General features: G+C 59.2%; 1 protein-coding gene across 1 annotated transcript; it reads left to right on the top strand.

Annotated features, from left to right (window-relative positions):
* The first annotated feature begins 516 nt into the window (after positions 1 to 516).
* On the top strand, positions 517 to 7,055 carry HSPB1 (heat shock protein family B (small) member 1). The gene is made up of 3 exons (XM_075013464.1): positions 517 to 994; positions 6,098 to 6,161; positions 6,738 to 7,055. Exons 1-3 carry the CDS (start codon positions 601 to 603, stop codon positions 6,925 to 6,927), a joined length of 648 nt encoding a protein of 215 aa, XP_074869565.1. The 5' UTR covers positions 517 to 600; the 3' UTR covers positions 6,928 to 7,055.
* The last annotated feature ends 13,545 nt before the right edge of the window (positions 7,056 to 20,600 follow it).

The raw sequence follows: 20,600 nt of genomic DNA on the forward strand, positions 1-20,600 counted from the left end.
GCGGAGCGCAGTCGGGGGGGCACATTAGTACTACGAGATCTGGGGCCAGCAATCAGACAAACAGGTTCACCACACAGCTGGCTGCTCAACTGCAGGCCAGACACACCCAGGCCTCCCAGACAGGGTCCCAGAGCAGTGTGGGTGTGCCCTTTGAGATGCCACCCAAGTGAAGAGCCCCGTGGGATAGGCGCTGTACAACCACACATCAAGCACCCCTGCAGGGCTCAGAATGCAAATAGCTGAGCTGAGCAGCATTATCCCCATTTTACAGGGGGTGGAAACTGAGGCCCAGAGCGACTTAGTGGCTTGCTCAAGGTCACGCAGGCAGGCTCCGGCAGGGCCCGCAGCTTACAAAGCGCAGCTGTGGGATGACAAAGGGCCTGGGAGCAGCAGGCAGAGGCTGACAGCTGACTTGCTGTTCACCAGCAGTTACTCAGCCCTCCTGTAATCTCCATTAATAGCCAGCTGAAATGCTTGGCTAAAAATAACCGGCTGCCTTTTCATAAGGGGCCGGCCAGCGGGAGAGACACACATTTGCTCCCCCTCTGGCCCCAGCCGCAGCAGGGAAGCCACACTTCGGGGAAGGACAGGACGTACGAGATGGCGGAGCGTCGGGTGCCCTTCATGTTTCTGCGCAGCCCTAGCTGGGACCCCTGGCGGGACTGGCACCTGGACAGCCGGCTCTTCGACCAGGCCTTCGGGATGCCCCACATCCCCGAGGACTGGTGCAAGTGGCCGAGCAGCACCAACTGGCCAGGCTACTTCCGCCTCCTGCCCAGCCAGGCCACTGAGCCATTAGCTGTCACCAGCCCCATCGTCACCTCGCCGACCTCCCCCAATCCTGCCTACAGCCGGGCCCTGAGCCGCCAGCTCAGCAGTGGCATCTCGGAGATCCGGCAGACCTCGGACGGCTGGAAGGTGGCCCTAGAGGTCAACCACTTTGCCCCAGAGGAGCTGGTGGTGAAGACCAAGGATGGCGTGGTGGAGATCACCGGTGAGTGCCTCCTCCGGCTCCTCCTCTCTCAGGCCAGGGGCAGAGCCGGTCTCCTTCCAGCTGGAGCCAGTCTCCCTGGGATTAGCCCTAGACCTGCTGCATTGGGGGCCCCCCTACTGGGCAAGGTGCATCCCAGGCCCCCGCCGGACCGGTTATAAAGCCGCTGCATCCCCTCAAGCAGGCTCGGCTGCTACCTGTGGCCCTGGAGGCCCAGAGTCAATGGCCAGTGATGCTTCTGGCTGCGTTGCTGTGGGTCCCTGCGGGACGAGTGCTGGCTCAGGTCAGGCTGCAGGGATCCTCCGTGGTCTCGCACCTCTGCTTGGCCACTCTGGCTTGACTGCTCCGGCTTCTCCTGTCCTGGCAGCCCTTGGGCTGGGGCAGCCTGCAGGGTGTGGCTCCCTCTGCCTTCTGTGGGAAGCCACCTTCCCCCCTGCTGCCAGCCAGCCGGGCGCTAGCTCTGGCAGGCGAAAAAGGCAGAGGACGGAGCCCCCCGGCGCACATGCAATCCAGGGGGCCCTGGGGCGGGGTAAGGATCTGGCCCAGGGACTCAACGCCATGGAACTGCTACTGGACAATTGTGTTCCCCGCCCACCCAGCGAGCTCAGCCTGCAGCTGGTGCCCTGGGCCCATAATGAGCTGCCCCCGCAGCGCAGACTGAACAGAGAACGGTAGGAAGGGAAACTGAGGCCAGGAGCGGGAAGGGGATTGCCCAGGTCACCCCGCAGGGCAGTGACCGAGCCAGGACAGAGCCCAGGTTTCCACAAGGGCCCCGCTCACAGCCTAGCCCCCCGCCTGCACTGCGTCCGCGGGCTGGCCCGTTATTACCAGGCTCCTCCACAGGAAGCCAGGAGCCCGTCCGCCGTCGGGGAGCTGGGCCCACGGGCTGCCTCAGCCCCGCCAGCCTGGCAGGGAACGCTCTGGCACAGTATCATGGCGGCTTTATTCCCGGGGCGCTGCTGTGCCAGCTGCCGTTGGCTCTGACTCATGATCCTTCCAGCTTTTTCTCTCCCCCAGCCCCCCAGCGGCTCAGCTGCCAAACTGGAGCCGGGCAAAACCCTTCACATCCCAACAGTGCCTGGCCCCGTTGCACGGCGAGGGGCCGAGGGCCGTCTGCGCCGCTGCCCTGTGCCAAATGTTTCCTCCTGCCACCCAGCGCCCCGGGCTCGGACCCCACCAGGCACCACCCAGGCACTTTGGACACAGGGATCAGGCCGAGGCCTTCCGGATCCAGCCCCTGCAGCCCCCCGGGATTTTGCATCTCACAGGGCCAGGCAGTACAAACTGGGGTGGTGCTGGTGACTTCCTTGGCGTGATGCCCGTTGGCAGCGGCTGAGGCCGTGAGCCTGAGAGCAGCGTTCGCGAGGCAGCCGAAGGCAGGAGAGCACCTGCTTTGCCAGTCCCTCCCCGCTCGGCGGTGATCAACCAGCTCCTGCTAGCGAGGGAGGCGCTGGAAACCACAGCTACCCCCGCAGCCGCTGAGCCAGGAGCTCAGCTTCCTCTAGCGCCCGGTGGCTGCATGCCCCGTACCAGCTGCCCGAGCCCCTGCCAGGAGACACTGGGCCTTGGGAAAGCCCAGCCGCCAAGAGACCTGCAGAGCCCCGGCACAGAGACGCCAACGTGTCAGACTGGGGGAACGCCTGGGCGGGGGGGGTAAAATTAGGGATTGCAGGACAGGAGCTAGGTCCCGGCCAGACTCCGGTACAGCCACCCCATCCATAGGACACCCCAGGCCCCGTGCATTTGGGGCTGCACCGCAGCTGGCCCAGACTTCCTATGGATGGGCGTGGGGAGACCTGCCTGGGGCTGGGCAGGGGGCTTCCCAGGGACCAAGGTGGTGTGCAGCGGCTCCGGCAGCAGCCCCCGCCCCCCCAGCACTCACCACGAGGGGTGCAGCCTGCTCCAGTCCCCAGCCCCACTGTGCCGTGCGTTCCAAAGCAGGCTGCTGTTCCCAGCACCTGTAAGGGGAGTGGGGAGGGGGATGCACCCCCCCCTGCTGCAGCCCTCGTGGTGAGTGCCAGGGGGGAAGGCGACACCCAGCAGCTGCTGCCGTGGGCCAGTCCCAGCCCCAGGTTATCCCCTGGGGCCTGGGGCTCTCGTGGGGGGAGCTGCCCCAGGCCCTGCCTCAGGACGGTCCTGGCTGGATACAAACAGCTGACCTCAGCAGCTCCTGGCGAAGCCTTGGGGCTCACCCTGGCCAGGCTAGGGCACCTGAGCGCATGCCGGTTACACCCGGTACGGCAACGCTCAGGGCCTATTTGCAGCAGCAGCAAACTCAAGTGTCACTGACTCGCCCCAAGCGCACCAGTGCTCACTCGGGGTGCCCCAGGGGCCAAGCAGCCGGCAGCCAGGGCCCAGCTGGGCTGAGCTACCAGCACAAGGGTTCATTCCTTGCTCTGCCTTGGATTCCTCGAGTGCTTGAGCCTCAGCTCCCCAAAGGGATTTAGCATCTAAATGCCTCTGAGGCCCTGGGACCTCGTCGGGGTGTAACCCCTTTCCTCTCCTCCCTGGCTTACGCGGGAGCTGGCAGCCCTCACTCGTGTGCCTGATGAGTTCAATAGCGAAGGAGATCCTGAGTGGCCCAGTGGCGATGCTGGAGAGTTGGGAATCCCCTTTCCACCCCTGATTTTTACAGCTCTGGAAAATGGCGGTGCCTCCACCTGGCTGGCTCCTGCACACGCGTAACAGTGTGCCGTGGGAACCGCCGGGGAACTTATTCCACTTCTAAACTAGGTTCAACTCCCAAACAGCAATAATAAATAGTGGCTCAAATTAGAATCAACACACTTCTTTACGCAACCGCTCAAGGAGACGGGGTTACAGCCTAAACATGAACAAAAGCGCTTAACAAGCACCAGAGAGGGAGCCGGGTTAGTCTGTAGCTTCAAAACCAACAAGAAGTCCTGCGGCACCTGAGAGACTACCAGATATTTTGGAGCATCAGCTTTTGTGGGCAAAGACCTGCTTCATCAGATGCGTCTTATGCTCCAAACTATCAAGAAGTCCTGTGGCACCGTATATACACTAACAGCTCGTTATCTGTTCGTCTATAAGGTGACACAGGACTTCCTAGCAATTAACAATATGCACGGAAAGAAAGCAAACCTATAACTAGCGTGTGCATGGCCGTCAGTTATCCCACCCTGGAGCGTACGCTCCTCAGGTGGCAGCTGCTTGTGTTGGCGCGCCTGTGGGCGTGCCACTGAATTGCAGACAGCTCCGTGGAGGTTCAGCGTGTCGGTCCAGGCAAGGCAACAAGCTGCCCAGCCCCTCTGGCCTCTGCAGCACTTTAACAGGCCCAGATAATTAGGGACTCATCCCTGCAGGGTCGCTCGTCAGGAGGCTCTAGCTCCCCAAAGCAGTTTCTGGCTGGGAGAAAGCGTCACACCTGCCCTGACGTGCCTGTTTGGCCACAGGCCTAGCGTGCCTGCAGCAGCAGCCTTAACTCCACCCTGCTCTTCCCCAGCCTGGCCAAAACACTCACGTTCCCTCCTCCGTCTTCCCAAAGCCTCGTGGGAGTTGTAGTTGCTAGAGTCAGATTGCAGCACAAAGGCATCTCCCGGCAGAAGTCAGAGGCTGCTATAGCCACAGGGGCCTCTGTGTGCAACCAGGGAAACCAGCACGGCTCTGTCCATCAGGAACAGACGGAGACGTGCTCAGGCACTAGAAAGAACACGGGTTGCTAGAACCCAGCTCCCATGTTGAAACCCTGGTGGCTGCACCTGCTCCTAGCCTGAGCCACAGGCTTGTGGGGCAGCAGCTCAGCAAGGCTGACCCTGAAGCTAGGGCTGGCTGCTGCGGCCGTGGGGAGCGGAGGGCTATCTTGTGAGCTGCCCAGGCTGCAATGGGCACGTTCCCACCCTGAGGATGCAAACCCGGGTGATGCAAAGAAAGCTGGAATGCAGCGCGGCTGGGGGAGAGATGCAAGGGCTTTCCTCCAGTTTTCCACTGGAAGCTGCAGAGAACTACACCCCATCCCCCTAGGAAGCAAACCTCAGCTTTGCTCAGGGGGCATTTGCTCCCCTCCCACCTCTCATCCGTAGCTGTTTCTCCTTGTCCTCTGCGCCGCAAGCCAGGGAGCTCCAGGGACGGCTCCCTACGTTGTAACGAAGCCGACTTGACAAGCAGGGTTCTTATTTTTCCATTTGCAATAAACCATGGAAACACCAACCTGCCCTGGTGCGTGGTAACCATGGTAACTGGGAAGCAGGGGATCAGAGAACTAGGAGGCGGGGAGGTCAAGCAGTGATTTTGGGACCTGTATGAATTGCAGCCCAGCTTGGCTCTGGTCCACAGTCCCAACCCCCTCAGTGCAGGGGAGCTCTCACTGCAAGCCAGAGAAGCAGCCTGCATTTTGTGTGTGTGGGGTGGGGTAAGGGGGGCCGGGGGGGAGCGTACCAGCTTTTGAGCACCAGACAGCTGGGGTCAACTCTACCCTAACCCCAGGGCTGAAGGCGGCTGAGACCGCCAGGCTGTAAGTCCCGCAGTTCAGAGGAGCTTCCGGCTCGGCAGGCTGGGTGCAGAGCAAAACCAGGTCACCATATTGCTTTGCAGTAGTAGCTGTAGCCGTTAGGAGGGCCAGGCCAAGACCACTGCGCTAGGCACTGTATGTACACAGAATAAAAACGTATAGTCCCAACCTAGTCCTCTGTCTGGCCCTGCCCCGAGACAAGCGTCCACACCCAGGGGTGGGAATCTGGTGAGCCCAGCTGATCTCACAGGATTTTGGCTATGCAAGAACCAGGCCTCTCCTCGCTGCAGACTGAGCCGGAGAACCCAAGCTGCCAGGACGGTCGAGGGTTCACGTCCCACATACACAGCCAGAGTCGGCCTTGAGGCTCCCAGCTCCCAGGTGCCATCAGAGCCTGTTCTCTGGTTCCCCAGCCATGTGGCACCTTGGCAGCCATGCAGTCAGGGGCATGGCCGCCAGGACCGAGACCTCCGGGAGGAGCACCCTGGGAGCCTCTCCTAGTGCAATGGGGTGCCGGGGAAACCCGGGGGAGCTGCGGTTGCAGAACCCTGCTGAGCTGGGGTTGTGCATCACTGAGTCCTTCCCCTGCACCTCGCTCACGCCCCTGCCCATGTCTGTATCGCCTCCTCTTCCAGGCAAGCATGAGGAGAAGCAGGATGAGCACGGCTTCATCTCCAGGTGCTTCACCAGGAAATACACGTGAGTCCCTGGCGCAGCAGGGTGCTGGGGGAGGGGAGAGGGTCTTGGCAGGCACTTGGCCTTCAGCCAGGGAAGGGCGGGAGGTTTCTCTGCAACATGCAGCCCACCACGCTGGCCCCCAGGGCTGTGGCTGGCTCCTCGGGAAGGATGGGGGGGGCCAATCACCCCGACACCGGGATATGCATCTGTCAGAGGGGAAACGCCTGGCAGAGCCAGTGCTGTCCCTCACCCCTAGCCTTGCACAGCACCTTTTGGCCCACACGCTCCATGGCGACTTGGGCCGTCAGGCGGCCACGGGATAAGGCTTCCCTGGCTAGGAGGGGTCGTCCACCATGCCCAGTGTACCCCCGTGAGAGCAAGGGGCCGGGCTGTCTGAGGCGATGCAGCGGAGGGCTCAGACCCTGGGTTCCCAGCCACGGCTCGCTCTGGGCTGGCAGAAGCTGGGGGCGGTGCAGACAGCCGGCAGTGGGGGAACAGGCCGTGGGAAGGAGGCAGGGTGGGGCTTTCACAGCACCGGTGCTGGAAGCCTGGAGCCAGGCCACCCCACCGACCCTCACTGTCCCGTCCCCTGTGCAGCCTGCCCCCTGGTGTCGATGCCACAACGGTCCGCTCCTCGCTGTCCCCGGACGGGCTGCTGACGGTGGAAGCCCCTCTGCCCAAGCCAGCCATCCAGTCAGCCGAGATCACCATCCCCGTCACCTTCGAAAGCCACGCCCAGATCACCCCGACCGACACCAAGAAGCCCGAAGAAGCTGCCAAGAAATAGTGGGCGCCTGGCGAGGAGGGAAATGGCGACATCTGGCACAAGTCACGCCCCAAGCTCACGGAGGGGCTCTTTTGTACCAGCCCGGGCACGGAGTTTCTCGAATAAAGCGGCACAATCGGATAACCCAGCCCCAGCCCGCGGGTCATGGCGTGGGGGGAAGGGCTCGGCCCAGCACCTCGTCCGCAGGCAGGAGTGACCCTCACTCAGCAGGAGAGCAGCGGGTTTATTAGCCGACGGCACAGCCTGGTACAGAGGAATGGCACAGCAATCAGCGACAGTCATTCCAATTCATGCTGGGGAGAGGAGGCCCTGAGGGGACCCCAGAACCGGGGCCTGGCCCCCTCCTTTGTCTCAGCCCAGATGCCCCGTTTTCTAACCCCCAGTTCCCATCCAAACCCCTCAGGTTTTACCTACCCCTTTGTGTGCAGTACAGGGGTACCTGTCACCTGGTCGCCTCGGTTACCCTCAGCAGGAGTCCCACACCCTCTGTGAGCCACACACACACACACACACACACCCCAACTCATCCCCAAGTACAGCACACCCCACTGTCTCTCTGCACTGCTTGGTAACTGGCCAGCAGGCTGCATCCCTGGCCAGGCTGACGCTTTGTGGGTGCTGCAAAAGCCCAGGAGCTTTTCTCTCCATGTCCTCAGACTGTCCGAGGGCCCCTTGGATCTCACTGTCTCTCCTCCTAAGTCCCTCGCAAGGGAGGGACTCCCCAGCCATTTAGAGCCACCTCCCAAGTCTCAGGGACTTGCTCCGTGCCTCCCAGTCAGTGGCACAGCTGGGACTGGAACTGGGGTGGCTCGCCATTGGGCCCTGCTTCCCAACGAGGCAGTGGGTCGGGGGGGCGGGCAGCGTGGGGCACCCCACACCGTCTGTGCGGCTAGCTGGAGCGCCAGGGTGTAGGGCACAAGGTTAAGGCCATGCAGCGCTCACAGCTCAGGCTGTGGCTGTGGCCAGGTTGGAGGGGGGCGGGTTGTGGCCCATGCACAACAGCTGCCGGACAGCCTGTGAGTCCCCCACCTGCGGGCAGGGCTTGGGCCGACTCCGCTTGCTCTCTTCCAGGCCCCCCGCCCAGCCGCAGCCCTGGCTCCTGAGAGCCTGCACAGTCCACAGGCCGAATCCTGAGCAGCGCTGGGGGCACGTAACCCCGGGCGGCTGCAGCAGCCCCCCCAAGGATTTGGCAAAGAACGTCTGTCTGCGAAAGGGTGAAGCGGCCCCGGGCTGGCCGACAAACAAGGGCTGCGCAGCAGGCGGGGCTGGAGCCCGGGCCCCTGTTATCTGAGCTGGTCCCAGGTGGGACTCAGCCGCCAGGAATGGCTCTCCGTGGGTCACAGCCCCCTTTCTCTGGGACCCCCCCGCCACCTCGCGACTGCGCTCAGCTTCCGGCCCGTTCTCCCACGCTCCGCAGCCCCCCTGCAGTGCCGTGGATGGCGATGCAGGACCGTGGCACTGAGCAGGTGTAGCTGAGCCCAGGCCCCACGTGGCTGCGGCGGAACCCAGCCAGCCCACCGGCGCAGGGCCCAGTGCCACACCCCGGTGGGCAGACAGCCACGCTGGGCACCACAGCAGCCGCTTTCCCACGCCAGGCCGGCACCAGCACCAGCAGCAGATCCCTGAGCCGCCGGGCGCCTGCTGCCTGCAGCAGCGGCTTGGGCCACGGGCAGTTCTCGGCGGGACAGGCCCTTGCCGGAGTGCTGGAGCTGAGCGCCCCACTCCAAGTGGGGGTTTGATGTGGCACCAGCCCCTGGGCTCAGGCCCAGCTCTACCCCTGGGTTCAAGAACTAGGACTAAGCTCCTGCTCCGGCCCCACCTAGGCCGCTCCCTCAGGGGGGTTGACCCTGAGAGAGGGCCACAGGCTACCACCCACCGATGCCCTGTGGGGAGCCCTTCTCCTGGGTGGGCGGCAGATTAGACTGCCACGGCCAAGCACCGGAGCGGGCAGGGCCTCTCCTCACCACAGCTGCTGCGGTCAGTCAGTGCCAGAGGCGCTGCCAAGAACAGGGCCCCTCTGTGCAGGGTGCTGTACAGACACAAGGTCGCAGCGGGGCCCTGACGAGCTGGACAGCGCAAACAGCCCCAGGCTGGTGCAGAACACACGGGGGTGGGGAAGAGACGCCCTGGGCAGGGGAGAAGATGGTACGAGAGGCAGGTGCGGTTAGAAGCAGTGGAGGGGAGGGCAGATGATGGCTGGAGCCAGGCACTGGTCAGCACCAGGACAAGGAGCCCCAGCGTGCTGGGGGAGAGCTTTCTAGGTGCCTGCCCCTGCCAGGCCCATGAGCTACCTCCAGCGTCCCTGGCACGGGTGCCAGGGCAGCCCCGGGAAAGGGCAATGGCACGTCCTGCAGAGCCCTGTTGTAGGTGCACCCGAGGGCTGAGGGGTGGCGGCCATGGAGCCCTGGCCGGTCCCTGCCCAGCACGCTGACCGTGGTGGGGTGCTCTGGGTTGGGGAAGTCAGAGACTGCCCTGAGCTGGGCTGGCCGGGGTTTGCTAGGCCGTCATGCAGGGACTGGCTGGTGTGGAGGCCCCAAAGCCCCAGAGGTATCATGGGCGGGGGGGATTCCCACAACCCCCCCCTCACCCGAGCCTGCAACAAAGCCTTAGATGGGCAGCACGGCCTCACTTGCTGTTGCTATATCACTGCCCTGACAAATCGCACCATAATCCCCCTTCCTGAGTCAGACTCCAAGACAGAGCTTTGCCCAGCCCTAGTGACCTGTAAAGAATCCCTGAGCCCCTAGGACCGGGAGGGCTGGCACTCAGGACCCAGGCCCATTGCAGAATGCTGCCCAGGTGGAAGCTTCAGGAGCCAGGCCACTGCCTGGAAAGGTTTAACAAACTCTGCTCCGTCAGAGCCAAAGAGTCTGATTTCCCTCTTCTGGAGCAGAGGGAGCCAATCCAGTCCCAGGTCCGCAGTGGGCCGAGTACGACGGGCCTCAGCCCCCGCGCCAGCAGACAGGAATCTGTGTCATGGATAACCAGGGTTGAGTAGCTCTGGCAGCACCTGCAGGGGACAGCTGGGATCGGAGCTGCCATGCCTGGGGCTCCGGACAGGCAGTGCCCAATGTACCCATCCTAAGGAGGCAGGGAGAGCTGGCTAGAAAACACCAGGACAAAACCGAGACCTTTCAGAAACATGCACAGAAACCCAGCAAGGGAGAACGCCTCCACCAGTCCAGCACTGGGACATTCGGCATAAGTGTGGGAGACCCAGGCTAGGGGCCTCCTCTGAATCATAAGTGTGGGAGACCCAGGCTAGGGGCCTCCTGTGAATCAGATAGACAAGGGCCTTGAGCCTAGTTCTGCCACGTGACTGTCTCAACCCTTAGACAATTGGCTTTGGTGGGGTGTGGAGCTTCTGGGCTGCAATTTTTTACCAGCAATTCTGTCCTGGCCTCAAAAAGCTTTCCCAGATGGTTCGAAACGGATCCATTTCCAACAGAAGCCCTGTGGCACCTTATAGACTAACGGATATTTTGGAGCATAAACTTTTGGGGGCAAAGCCTTTGCCCCCGAAAGCTCACGCTCCAAGATATCCATTAGTCTATAAGATGCCCCAGGACTGCTTGTTGTTCTCGAGGATACAGACTAACACGGCTCCCTCTCTGCTACTTGTCACCATTTCCAACAATTACTTTTAGCTTGAACAAGGCCGCGTTTTCTGACCACCGAATGTTTGGCAAAATGCTTCCCAACCAGTTGCCGAGGCGGGATACTGGTCTTTAGCGATTTTTGGTCCATGTCCTACAGCAAGTCCTGGAGCTGGGCAGCCCTGGCGTGCAGTCAGAAAGTGAATAACGATTCTAAAAAATGCAGAAGTGTAAACCCTTCTGCCGGTAATAGTCAGCAGCAGCCAGGGGCAGGTTCCATATCCAGGGGGTCCCTTTTCATCTCTCTCGTACAGAATTGGCTCGAGCCCCCACCCAGCAGCCTGGGAAATTCACACCCCCCCTGGGCGCCTCAGAGAGGTAACGCTTCCCCACCCGCCAGCCCAGAGTCTGAGGGTAGGAAAGAGGCAGAGAAGTCACATGGCATTAGCTTGGGAAAATACCACACCCAGAGCTCAGAACCAAGCCCAAAGTCACCTTCCCAGCTCAAATGGGTTGAGCAGTGTCCTTTGCCTCTCAGGCTCACCGGTCCAACAATTCACATACCCAAACTTTCTCCATACACCCCATTTACAGCTCTGTCCAGTCAGTGCAGACCCCGACACATCACTGATGGCTTCCCCCATTGCACGTTAGGCAACGCCACTGTTGTGCTGGTCCTGGGGTCCACCTGCTCCTGCCAGCCACCTGCCTGGTCACTCCTGCCAGCCCTGTTCTGCCAGCTGCTTTGCAGGTTTTGCTGTAGGCAAAACCCAGTGATTCCAGCTCTCCAAGGCTTCAGCTGCCAGTGATCTCAGCTCTCTGGTGCATCACCTCTGGGCCTAGCCACAAGAATCTCAATAGCCACCAAGGTGGAGTCCCCCAAAATAACTACAAACCCCAGTGCTGATCTGGGCTGGAATTCTCTTTAAACAGTGGTGAGAAACCTAGTCAACGCAGACTTATAACTGTGTGACTAACACCATCCCAGGCTCTGCTGAGGGTAGCCCTGTGGGGCTACATCTTACACATGGACACACCCCCACAATATTTCAAACACTGGGGGTATTCCACAATTCCTACCTGGGTGATAGCTTAATTTGTGACTTTACAGCAATAAATTTTTTACAATAGGCAAAACACCACTGGTTTTTCCTGGTTCCCAGCAGCTTTTGCAAACAACCAACTATTTACATATGCACACACCCCACTTATATTTGCATATATACGTCCAAACACCTCTTCCCCTTTGCATCTCTAAAGAACAGAGTCTCAAACTTCTGCAGCAGGATTGATGTCCTGCTGTTACATCCCTTGCAGAAGCATTTGCAGTTGCTTTCTTGTGGCAGCAAGAACGGCAGTATTGCTTACCTCTCTGGCTCACCACTCAGAGGTCATCGGTAGATCTACTCTGGGGTAGTGCCTCCTAGTGGTCAGAGCAGAGCGCGTGCCTCGGTTCCGTTGGAACCCTACCCCTGACTTTCCTTCCCACAACTCGGTTCCTCCACGAGTAGAACGAGGGTGCTACTGACACACGTCATGGGGGACAGAGTTCATTAAATTACGTCATTGGACAATCACTGGTCTATGAACAGAGTGCATTCTCTGTTTTCTTATCCCCGGTCCCACTGTCTGATCTCACAGCCAAGGCACAATGTTCCCCTCTACTCTGCGCTGGTGAGTCCACATCTGGAGTACTGCATCCAGTTTTGGGCCCCCCGACTATCAAAAGGATATGAAGGTGCTGGAGCAGGTTCAGCGAAGGGCAACAAAAATGATTAAGGGTCTGGAGCACAAGACCTATGAGGAGAGGCTGAGGGATTTGGGCTTGTTTAGTTTACAGAAGAGAAGAGTGAGGGGTGATTTAATAGCAGCCTTCAACTTCCTGAAGGGGGGCTCCAAAGAGGAGGGTGAGAAACTGTTCTCAGTGGTGTCAGATGGCAGAACCAGGAGCAATGGTCTGAAGTTACAGAGGGAGAGGAGCAGGTTGGATATTAGGAAAAACTCTTTCCCCAGGAGGGTGGTGAAGCACTGGAATGTGTTACCTAGAGAGGTGGTGGATTCTCCATCCCTAGAGGTTTTTAAGTCCCGGCTTGACAAGGTCCTGGGTGGGATGACTGAGTTGGGGTTGATCCTGCTTGAAGCAGGGGGCTGGACTTGATGACCTCCTGAGGTCCCTTCCAGCCCTGGGATTCTATGCCTCAGGACTGTCTCTGCGTCCCTGGAGCATTCCTTCCCCTGGGCAACTCATCTTTGTCCCAAAGCCACTCCCTGCAGTGCAATAATTCTCCTTTCCAGACAGCTCCTCTGAGTCATGCAAGCTGCTTATAGCCCCTGGGTCAATGCCAATTGCTAAGTGCCGCATCAGAAGGCACTTCAGGAATTACACTCACCAGCTCCAACCCATCAGGCTGGGGGAAGGGGGGGCATCCCTCACAGGAGTCAGAGAGGTGATGAAATCCACTCAGGAGAGCATCCGAGCTGCTGAGAAATGGCAGGTTCTTTGTGATGAATGCGTTTGCTGTTACTAATATTGTTACTGACCAACTGCTCCACAGGCAGGAGGGTCAGATCCAACCAGGCAGACAGAGTCATGCACAGATATTCTCTTATAACTTCATTTTATAGACAGGAATGGTCACGAGTCTAACCTGTTCAAAGATCAGATACAGTCGTGATGTGCATGATATTAAAACCTAGTTTGAGAAATTGAATGATGGAAGCTAGGAAAAACTGAGAAGATGCTTGATTTCCATTCACAGAATGGACTCAACAAGTTCCACCTCAAACTGCACCCAAACTATCCAACCTCTGAGTCTTCCAAATCCGATCTAAACTTCCCCCAAGTCCAGGGTTGCTTGGAGGCAAATCTCTGGAGAACCTCTTGAGTTTTCTGTGCCCCGAACAGCAAGTAAAGAGCAACAGGAAGTAAAGAACAATGGGCTTGAATTGCAACAAGAGAGGTTTAGTTGGACCTTAAGAAGTATTTCCTAACTGTCGGGGTGGTCAAACACTGGAATAAATTGCCTAGGGCGGTTGTAGAACCTCCATCTTTGGAGAGATTTAAGAACAGGTTGGATAAATACCTAACAGGGATGATATCAATGGTGCGTGGTCCTGCCACGAGGGCAGGGCACTGGACTTGATGACCTTCTGAGGTCCCTTCCACTTCTAGTATTCTCTGTGTTTGGCATTGGGATAGAATCATAAAATCAATCTGTATTTCTGGGTCTTCTGGCCGACTTTCTTGACGATAGACAAGGTGGCAGTTCTCTTCCAAGCTTCGCCCACAAAATAAGCTCTGCCCAAGGGACCTGCCACAAGAATCATAGAACACTAGAACTGGAAGGGACCTCGAGAGGTCATTGAGTCCAGTTCCCTGCACTCTTGACAGGACCAAGCACCGTCTAAACCATCCCCGACTGGTGTCTATATAACCTGCTCTTAAATATCTCCAGCCATGGAGATGCCATAACCTCCCTAGGCAACTTATTCCAGAAGAAGAAAGCCCACGGCAGAATGTGCAGAGGTTCAAAGTAGGATCAAGTGGCTAAAGGGCCCTGGGTTCCCTGTTGATGGGGTTTGAAGCTGCCTGTGGCTTAGCGTGGCTCTTTGGACTTGTCTCGGGGTGGGGAGCAAGAATTAATGCAACGTGATGTGTTTGATGCACCAGCGTGATGCAGTGTATCTCCCAAAAACGGCACCCATGTCTGGCACCAAAACAAGAGGTCCCTGTTGTAACGGGGCATTCAAGTTTATCCCATCTGTGGGCCCCACTGTGGGTACACGGCTGTAAATGCTGACGGGGAGAGAGGCAAACGGGAGACAAAAAGATGAGATTAGTCCAAACTCTGGGACTGGAAAACAAACCTGGGAACAGAAGCTAGTGGACCAAAACTGGGATGTCAGAAATTAGGACGAGCTGGTGCACAAAATGAGGTGGTCGGATATTCCACCCATCACTCCCTCTGGGCCTCTCAAGCAAGTTAGTGCCGGGGAACTGAGTGCTCCCCCAGCATCCGTCTAAACACAGCAGCAGCTGTGTGCCAACAACCACTGCATGGAGTAAAGCTCCATGGCTGTCACTCCAGCCTCTCTGTGGAGCCTGGGATCCACCTCAACACTTCTGGGCCCGGCTCTTGAGGGACACTTTGGCCCATTCTGCTCAGGCGTAGCCAGACAAAGGTCTCCCGCTTACAAGCAGGCTTGCTACCCCTCCTGAGGTGCCTCACAAGCACACAAGGCACGGAACAGCTGCTGATGGCACAGTCTTTGATGTCTCCCACAGAGGCCCAGATGCGCTAGCTCATTGTGACCCCGAGAAACAGAAAGTACAGATAAAAGGCTAACAGGCCAACTGTCAATAGGAGGGCCTCAGGAAATTACCCCAGCTGGCATTGATGGAGTGATGCGCCCACACAGCCATCCCAGAAGAGAAATCTCCGCCCTTGCAAAAGAATGTCCTGTACTCCCAAAATTGCTTATCTCCTGTCTTACAAGTGCAAATTAAGTAAAAATTGCCCTTGTAAAAACTGGCGTCAACAAAAGACAGACCAGTACGATCTGGCACCATAGATAAGAAAGAGAATACGTGACCCAAGGGGTATAAAGATGGGCCCAGCAGCACTCTGACTCTGAGTGCATCTTCACCAACTACCTGCTGGTCGGGTCAGGCGATTGCCTCCCGAGGTCCGCAACTGGGGACGCCCAACCTCATATTCGTCTTTCCGTGGAATTGAGTGACTGATCCTGGCTTGGCTACGCTGGTATCGAGAGACGCAAGGAGGGTAAGATGTACCCACATTAAGGTCTCCTTTTGGTGCACACAGTTAAAGAATTAGAGCTCCATAGACTGATGTCGTTGTATTGGATTGTAACGTAACCTGTTAACACCTGTACTCTGCTAGCACATAAGAAGTAGACAATAGCCTTTTGTAACCACACGCTTATAACTATAGCTTAATAAACTTGTAACTAGTTAAGATCTAAGCCTGACTGCTGTTACTCTCCGTCAGTTCAACACAGCTGGCACAATCAAAAGAACTTTAACCGTTTGGTTACCACAGCCTGGCCAGAGGTGAGAGTGCTAAGAGCCTAGCGTAGAGTCGTGCCGCCTCGATGGGGCAGACTCCTGGGGCGCCCGTCAGCCAATCCTGGTTGCCCGCTGCAATGGGACAATGTGTCCTAGCAGTTGAAGTCTCGGGTGTGGAAAGGCTCTTAGTGCTACCACTGGGGCACCCGTCAGCCAATTTTGGCTGCCCCCTGCGAAGGAGCTCCCTGCTCTAGCCGTAAAAGGCTCGGGTGTTTAGGACCCTGGCGCATCCATCAGCCTGGCCCAGGCTGCCCGCTGTGAAGGAGCCCTGCGCTCTAGCAGTTAAAGACTCGGATGGGAACAAGGGCATAGGTGGTACCTCACCGCACATTACCCAGCCACTGGCTAACATCAGGAGGGGGAGCCGATGGGATCACGACATCCACTGGCTGCAGCAGAATCCCATGCACCACAAGGGACAGGTCCTTCTCTAGCTCTGTCTCTTCTTCCCGAGCTTCCTCTCTCCTTTGGCTTTAGCAGCCACCACCGCATGTCGCAACGCAGCTGTCAGCCTCTGTCCAGAAAGAGAAGCCCGAAACAGCCAGGCCCTGGAGTGGTTGACAGAACATGAGAACAGCCATATGGGGTCAGAGACCAGTGGTCCACCCTGCCCAGCATGGTACTGGGCCTGCAATGGCTCCAGGCCCACACTTGGGAGCGGGCCCATAATCCCTCCCCTTCCTCCTGATGACTCTGCCTGGGCTGGGGACAGGAGAGGAAGGTTGGGCTGGGTGTATGGTGAGGACAGTAGAGGAGAGATTGTGTCTGTCCCTCAGATGAAGGTGGCTGAGGGCCTTGGCAAGCACTGAGGCCCTGCACCGAGAGGGAAAGGGAATCCACCCCCATTCTCCAGGGCTTTACCCCCTCAGCCCCCAACTCGCCCCCCGTCAGCCCCAGGATTAAGTCGCCTCAGCCCTAAACTGGTCCACGGACTAATCCATCCCTGGTGCTGGCTGGGGAGCCTACGCCGGGCAGCCACATGCTGCCAGCAGAAGGAGGGCTGGGTGGGGGTGTTCTAGTGGTGGGGGTGAGCCAAGCCACACCCACCTGAGGGGCGTGGCCGCTCGGGTATTGGGATGAGTGAGCGGCTCTCTGTGGCGCCCTGCCCTGAAATAATGGAACTAAACTCAGTTGGTTTAACAGCCCGATCCCTCCCGCTGCCCTGCTGGCTGTTAAACCAATTAAATTTCATTCTACTGTTTTGGGGGCAGAGGGAAGCAGGGCTGACTGCCCCAAACTCCTCCCCTTCTGTGCTAGGCCCCACCCCTTCTGCCCTTGGCCTCGCCCCCTGGGGACAGAGAGCCAGGTCCCACTCCCACCCTGCCCCCAGGCCTGGGGTGTGTCACAGCCCCACTGTCTAACTCTCTCCACTTGCCCCATCATGGCATGCACAGTTCATCTCCCCCAGTCTGAAACGGTGCCGCTGGCAAGGAGGGGAGCCAGCTGGATAGCGCTGAGCTGGACTCCCAACACTGCAGAGCTCAGGGTGTTTGGTTTGGAGGCACAGCCCATCCGTGCTCTTGTCCAGCCCCGGCCAGACCTCTCACTCCCTCTGCCAGCATGCCTTGGGGAGAAGGCTGCACCCATGCAGCGCACCAGGGAAACTGAGGCACTGAGCGGCTCAGCAAATTGCCCAGGCTCCCACAGAGAAACCCTAGCAGAGACGAGAACTGAGCCCAGGTCTTCCAAGTCCCAGCCTAGTGCTTCACCCCGGGCCCAGCCTACCTCTCCCAGCTATCAATAGGGGGCCGGTTATTAAACTGAGTGAAGCCTGGTTCGAATTCAGAGCCCGTCCAAACTTCAGAGCCTCTAGATCTGAGGCTTCCAGAGACAGGAGCCAGCCACAAGCTGAGCGCCGGGCCCGGCCGGGGCTTTGCATGCTGTCCCACGGCACAGGGCGAGGGGATCTTTCAGGCGGAGGGTGTGAGCTGAGCCCTGAAGCCAGGGAATGATGAAGTCTGAGCTGGAGGGAAGGGGGACCCTGGGCTCCAGACAGTACAAGAGCTCAGAGGCAGCTGGTTCTGGTAGTCACAGGTGACCAGCCGCCCTGGCCATTTATATGCAGAGCAGCCACGGATGCCCCTTCAACCCCCAGGTCAGCAGGACACACCTGCTGCTGGGCCCACCCCAGCCAGTCCCTGCTGCTCAGCATCCAGCCCCTGGGCAGGCAGCAGCTCTAGGAGGGACAAACACTGGCGGGGAGGAGGGGATGCTGCAGCTTCTCCCAGCCAGGCTCCCAAGGGGAAGCTCAGCCCAGGAGAGAGATCTGCCCTTATATGGCCAGAAGAGCAGGGCCTGGGGAAGCCGCTGCCAAGTGTGGAATTCAGGGGGAGCTGGAAGATGCAGCCGGCTGCCTTTCCTCTGCCCCAGTGCTGCTAACACCGGGGTGTGGCCTGGCTACCCGGGACCGACCCTCCGCCCAGGCCAGGCCCAGCCGGCGGCAAGTCTGTGTGGAAAGGGAGAGCTGTGTGTTTTGGTGAGGTGGCAAATCAGACGCCTGTGAGCAGCCGGGTTCTGGAGCACCAAGGAAAGAAGGCGCAGCTGGCCAGTCTGAGCTCTCCGGGTCCCTCTGCGCTCCCTGGGGCCGCCAGCCTGAGCCAGGGTCAGCTGGAACCGGGGCTCGGAGCCTCTCCCCCTTTGCAGGTTTCAAACCCAGGGCTCAAGCTGGAGCCTGAACACACCCTATTTTGTAGCCCCAAAGCCAGCGCCATGGGTGGCTGAGTCAGCTGTTGGGACAGCTGGACCTGCTTTGTGGCTGTGTAGCCCCACCTACCCCCAGAGGCCACCGACCGGCAGCAGCCTTTGTCTGGCCGGGGTCAGAAACCAGGCGTCAGGGCCTCCGAGAGTTACAACAAGCTAAACAAGAACTCTAGGGCTCCTGGCCAGGGAAGGGCTGGAAGGGCCTCCAGCTGCACCAGGTCCAGCCCCACCTACCACAGGCAGCACTTGCCTTTGCTGCCCGGTTGCTGAGCCTTCGGAGTGCACCAGGCTCACATCGCAGCTGCCCTCCCAAAGCCAGAGAGCTGCAGCAGCTGCAGCTTGAAGAGAAGCCGCCAGCCGTGGGGGACCTCGGCGACCCTGCACCAGCGGCAGGCTGTGCCCGCTGTACCAGCACAAAGGGGTCCACCCTGCAGGGACACTGGGCCCTCTTGCGAGAGGCGATGTGCCCTCGGAACCCTCTGGCAGGAGGGAACAGAGACTCCTGAAGTGAATCTGAGCTGCAGCCGTTCCAGCTGCATGGACAGAGCCCACAACCTGGATTCCTGGGCAGATGCAAAGAGGAGGAATCTTGGCCAGGACAGCGCAGACTCCTTCCCTCCACAAGAGAGCACCATGGAGCAGCAGAGGAGCTGAGCACCAGCCGCATCACCGGCTGTCCTGCTGGATCAGTGGCCCCCAAGCTTTTCGGCATCACGCCCCCCTTTTGATTTTTGAGAAACCCTCACGCCCCCCCCCCCCCCCCCGGCTCTTCTTTCCCATCATCCAACCCCCCTTTAACGAAACGTTCCATTCGTAATTTAAAATAGGCACAAAAACTTGATATAAAAAGGTTATTTGAAATTGAAAATAAGCACAAATAATTTTTCTTGGCCCCTTGTGGTTGCCTGGTGCAGCCCCAGCTGGCCAGTGCCTGAGCCCCCTGCCAGCCTCCAGAGCTGCCCGCACCAGATACCCGACCGTCTGAGACCTGGGCTGCCAGAGCCACCCGCCTGAGCCCCATATGCCACTGGGGCCAGACACCCGCTCGCCTGCCAGCTGCCGGGGCCAGCTGTCCACCGGCTGCCCAAGCCCTGCGCTGCCGGGGCCAGCCGCCCGCCCACCAGCCACTCACCCCAGCTGCAGGCCTGCCGCCTGAGCTGCCCGCCCAAGCCCCATGCTGCTGGGGCCAGCCGCCACCCACCATCCTGAGCCCGATACTGCTGGGGCCAGCCACCTGCCCACCAGCCCGAGCCGCCCAAGCCCTGCTTTGCCAGAGCCCCATGAGTCCCACAAGCTGGCCGGCCGCCCGAGCCCCACAAGCTCTGAGAGCCACCCACCCAAGAGCCTCCCATCCCACAAAGCAGGCACCCCCAGCCCCTCCTCTAACCCCATCCTCCTCCTCCCCCCGACACACACTGACTCTCATTTGCAGGAGGCAGCCAGCTCCAGGTACGTCTTCGCCAGCTGCCAGCTTTTCTTAGTGGCTGTGCCGGGTCACCGCGTAAAACGGCAGGGGCCGAGAGCCGTAAGCAAAGGCCGGATCTTTCTTCAGGTGGGGGGAATAATGTGGGGGGCTGAGTCGCCCCACGCCCCCCTGGAATTTCTTCACACGCCCCAGCTTGGGAAGCCTTGCGCTAGATGGCGTCGTACAGCGTGTGGAATCAGAGCAAGCTTGGCGACACAGCTCCTTCTGCACAGCTGGCTCTCAACCTGCCCCACCCCTGTAACCCTGTGTTTGGCAACGGCCCAGGGTCACCTCACTTTAGAGCTGCTTGCGTCCAACCCAGACACAAACACCGAGGAACAACTGCTGGGGTTCTCCTTTGTGCCGTGCACTTGTGAAAGCAGCGGGGCAATCAGCTCTGTGTCCTTCTCCCATCTCTGGGTCTAGACTGCAGAGCAGTACAAACAAGCCAGTGACTGTATGCAATTGTCATTAGTACTGAGCTCCCTTCTGCTTTTATGTTGCCGGTTGCAAAAGGAGGCAAAGCTCCAGAGGAGTTGATAGATGCCCAGTGTACACAACCCCCTGGCTGAGACGGTGATCAGCAGCGCCTCAGGGGGCTGAGCAAGGAACGGCAGGGACATACTGGGCGAAGGAGCTGCAGGCAATAAAAGCATGCTGCAGACCTGGAGCCTCACCAGGCGCTCGCCCACCCGCCTGCCCACCAGGGGTGTGAGGGGGAAGCCAGTGGCTGCAGGTGGTGCTGAGTGTGCAGGGCTGGTCATTGGGCAAGGAAAATGATTAAGGGGCCAGAGCACGTGACCTAGGAGGAGAAGCTGAGAGA

Source organism: Carettochelys insculpta, chromosome 19, assembly GCF_033958435.1.
Source record: "Carettochelys insculpta isolate YL-2023 chromosome 19, ASM3395843v1, whole genome shotgun sequence".
Taxonomy (NCBI): domain Eukaryota; kingdom Metazoa; phylum Chordata; order Testudines; family Carettochelyidae; genus Carettochelys; species Carettochelys insculpta.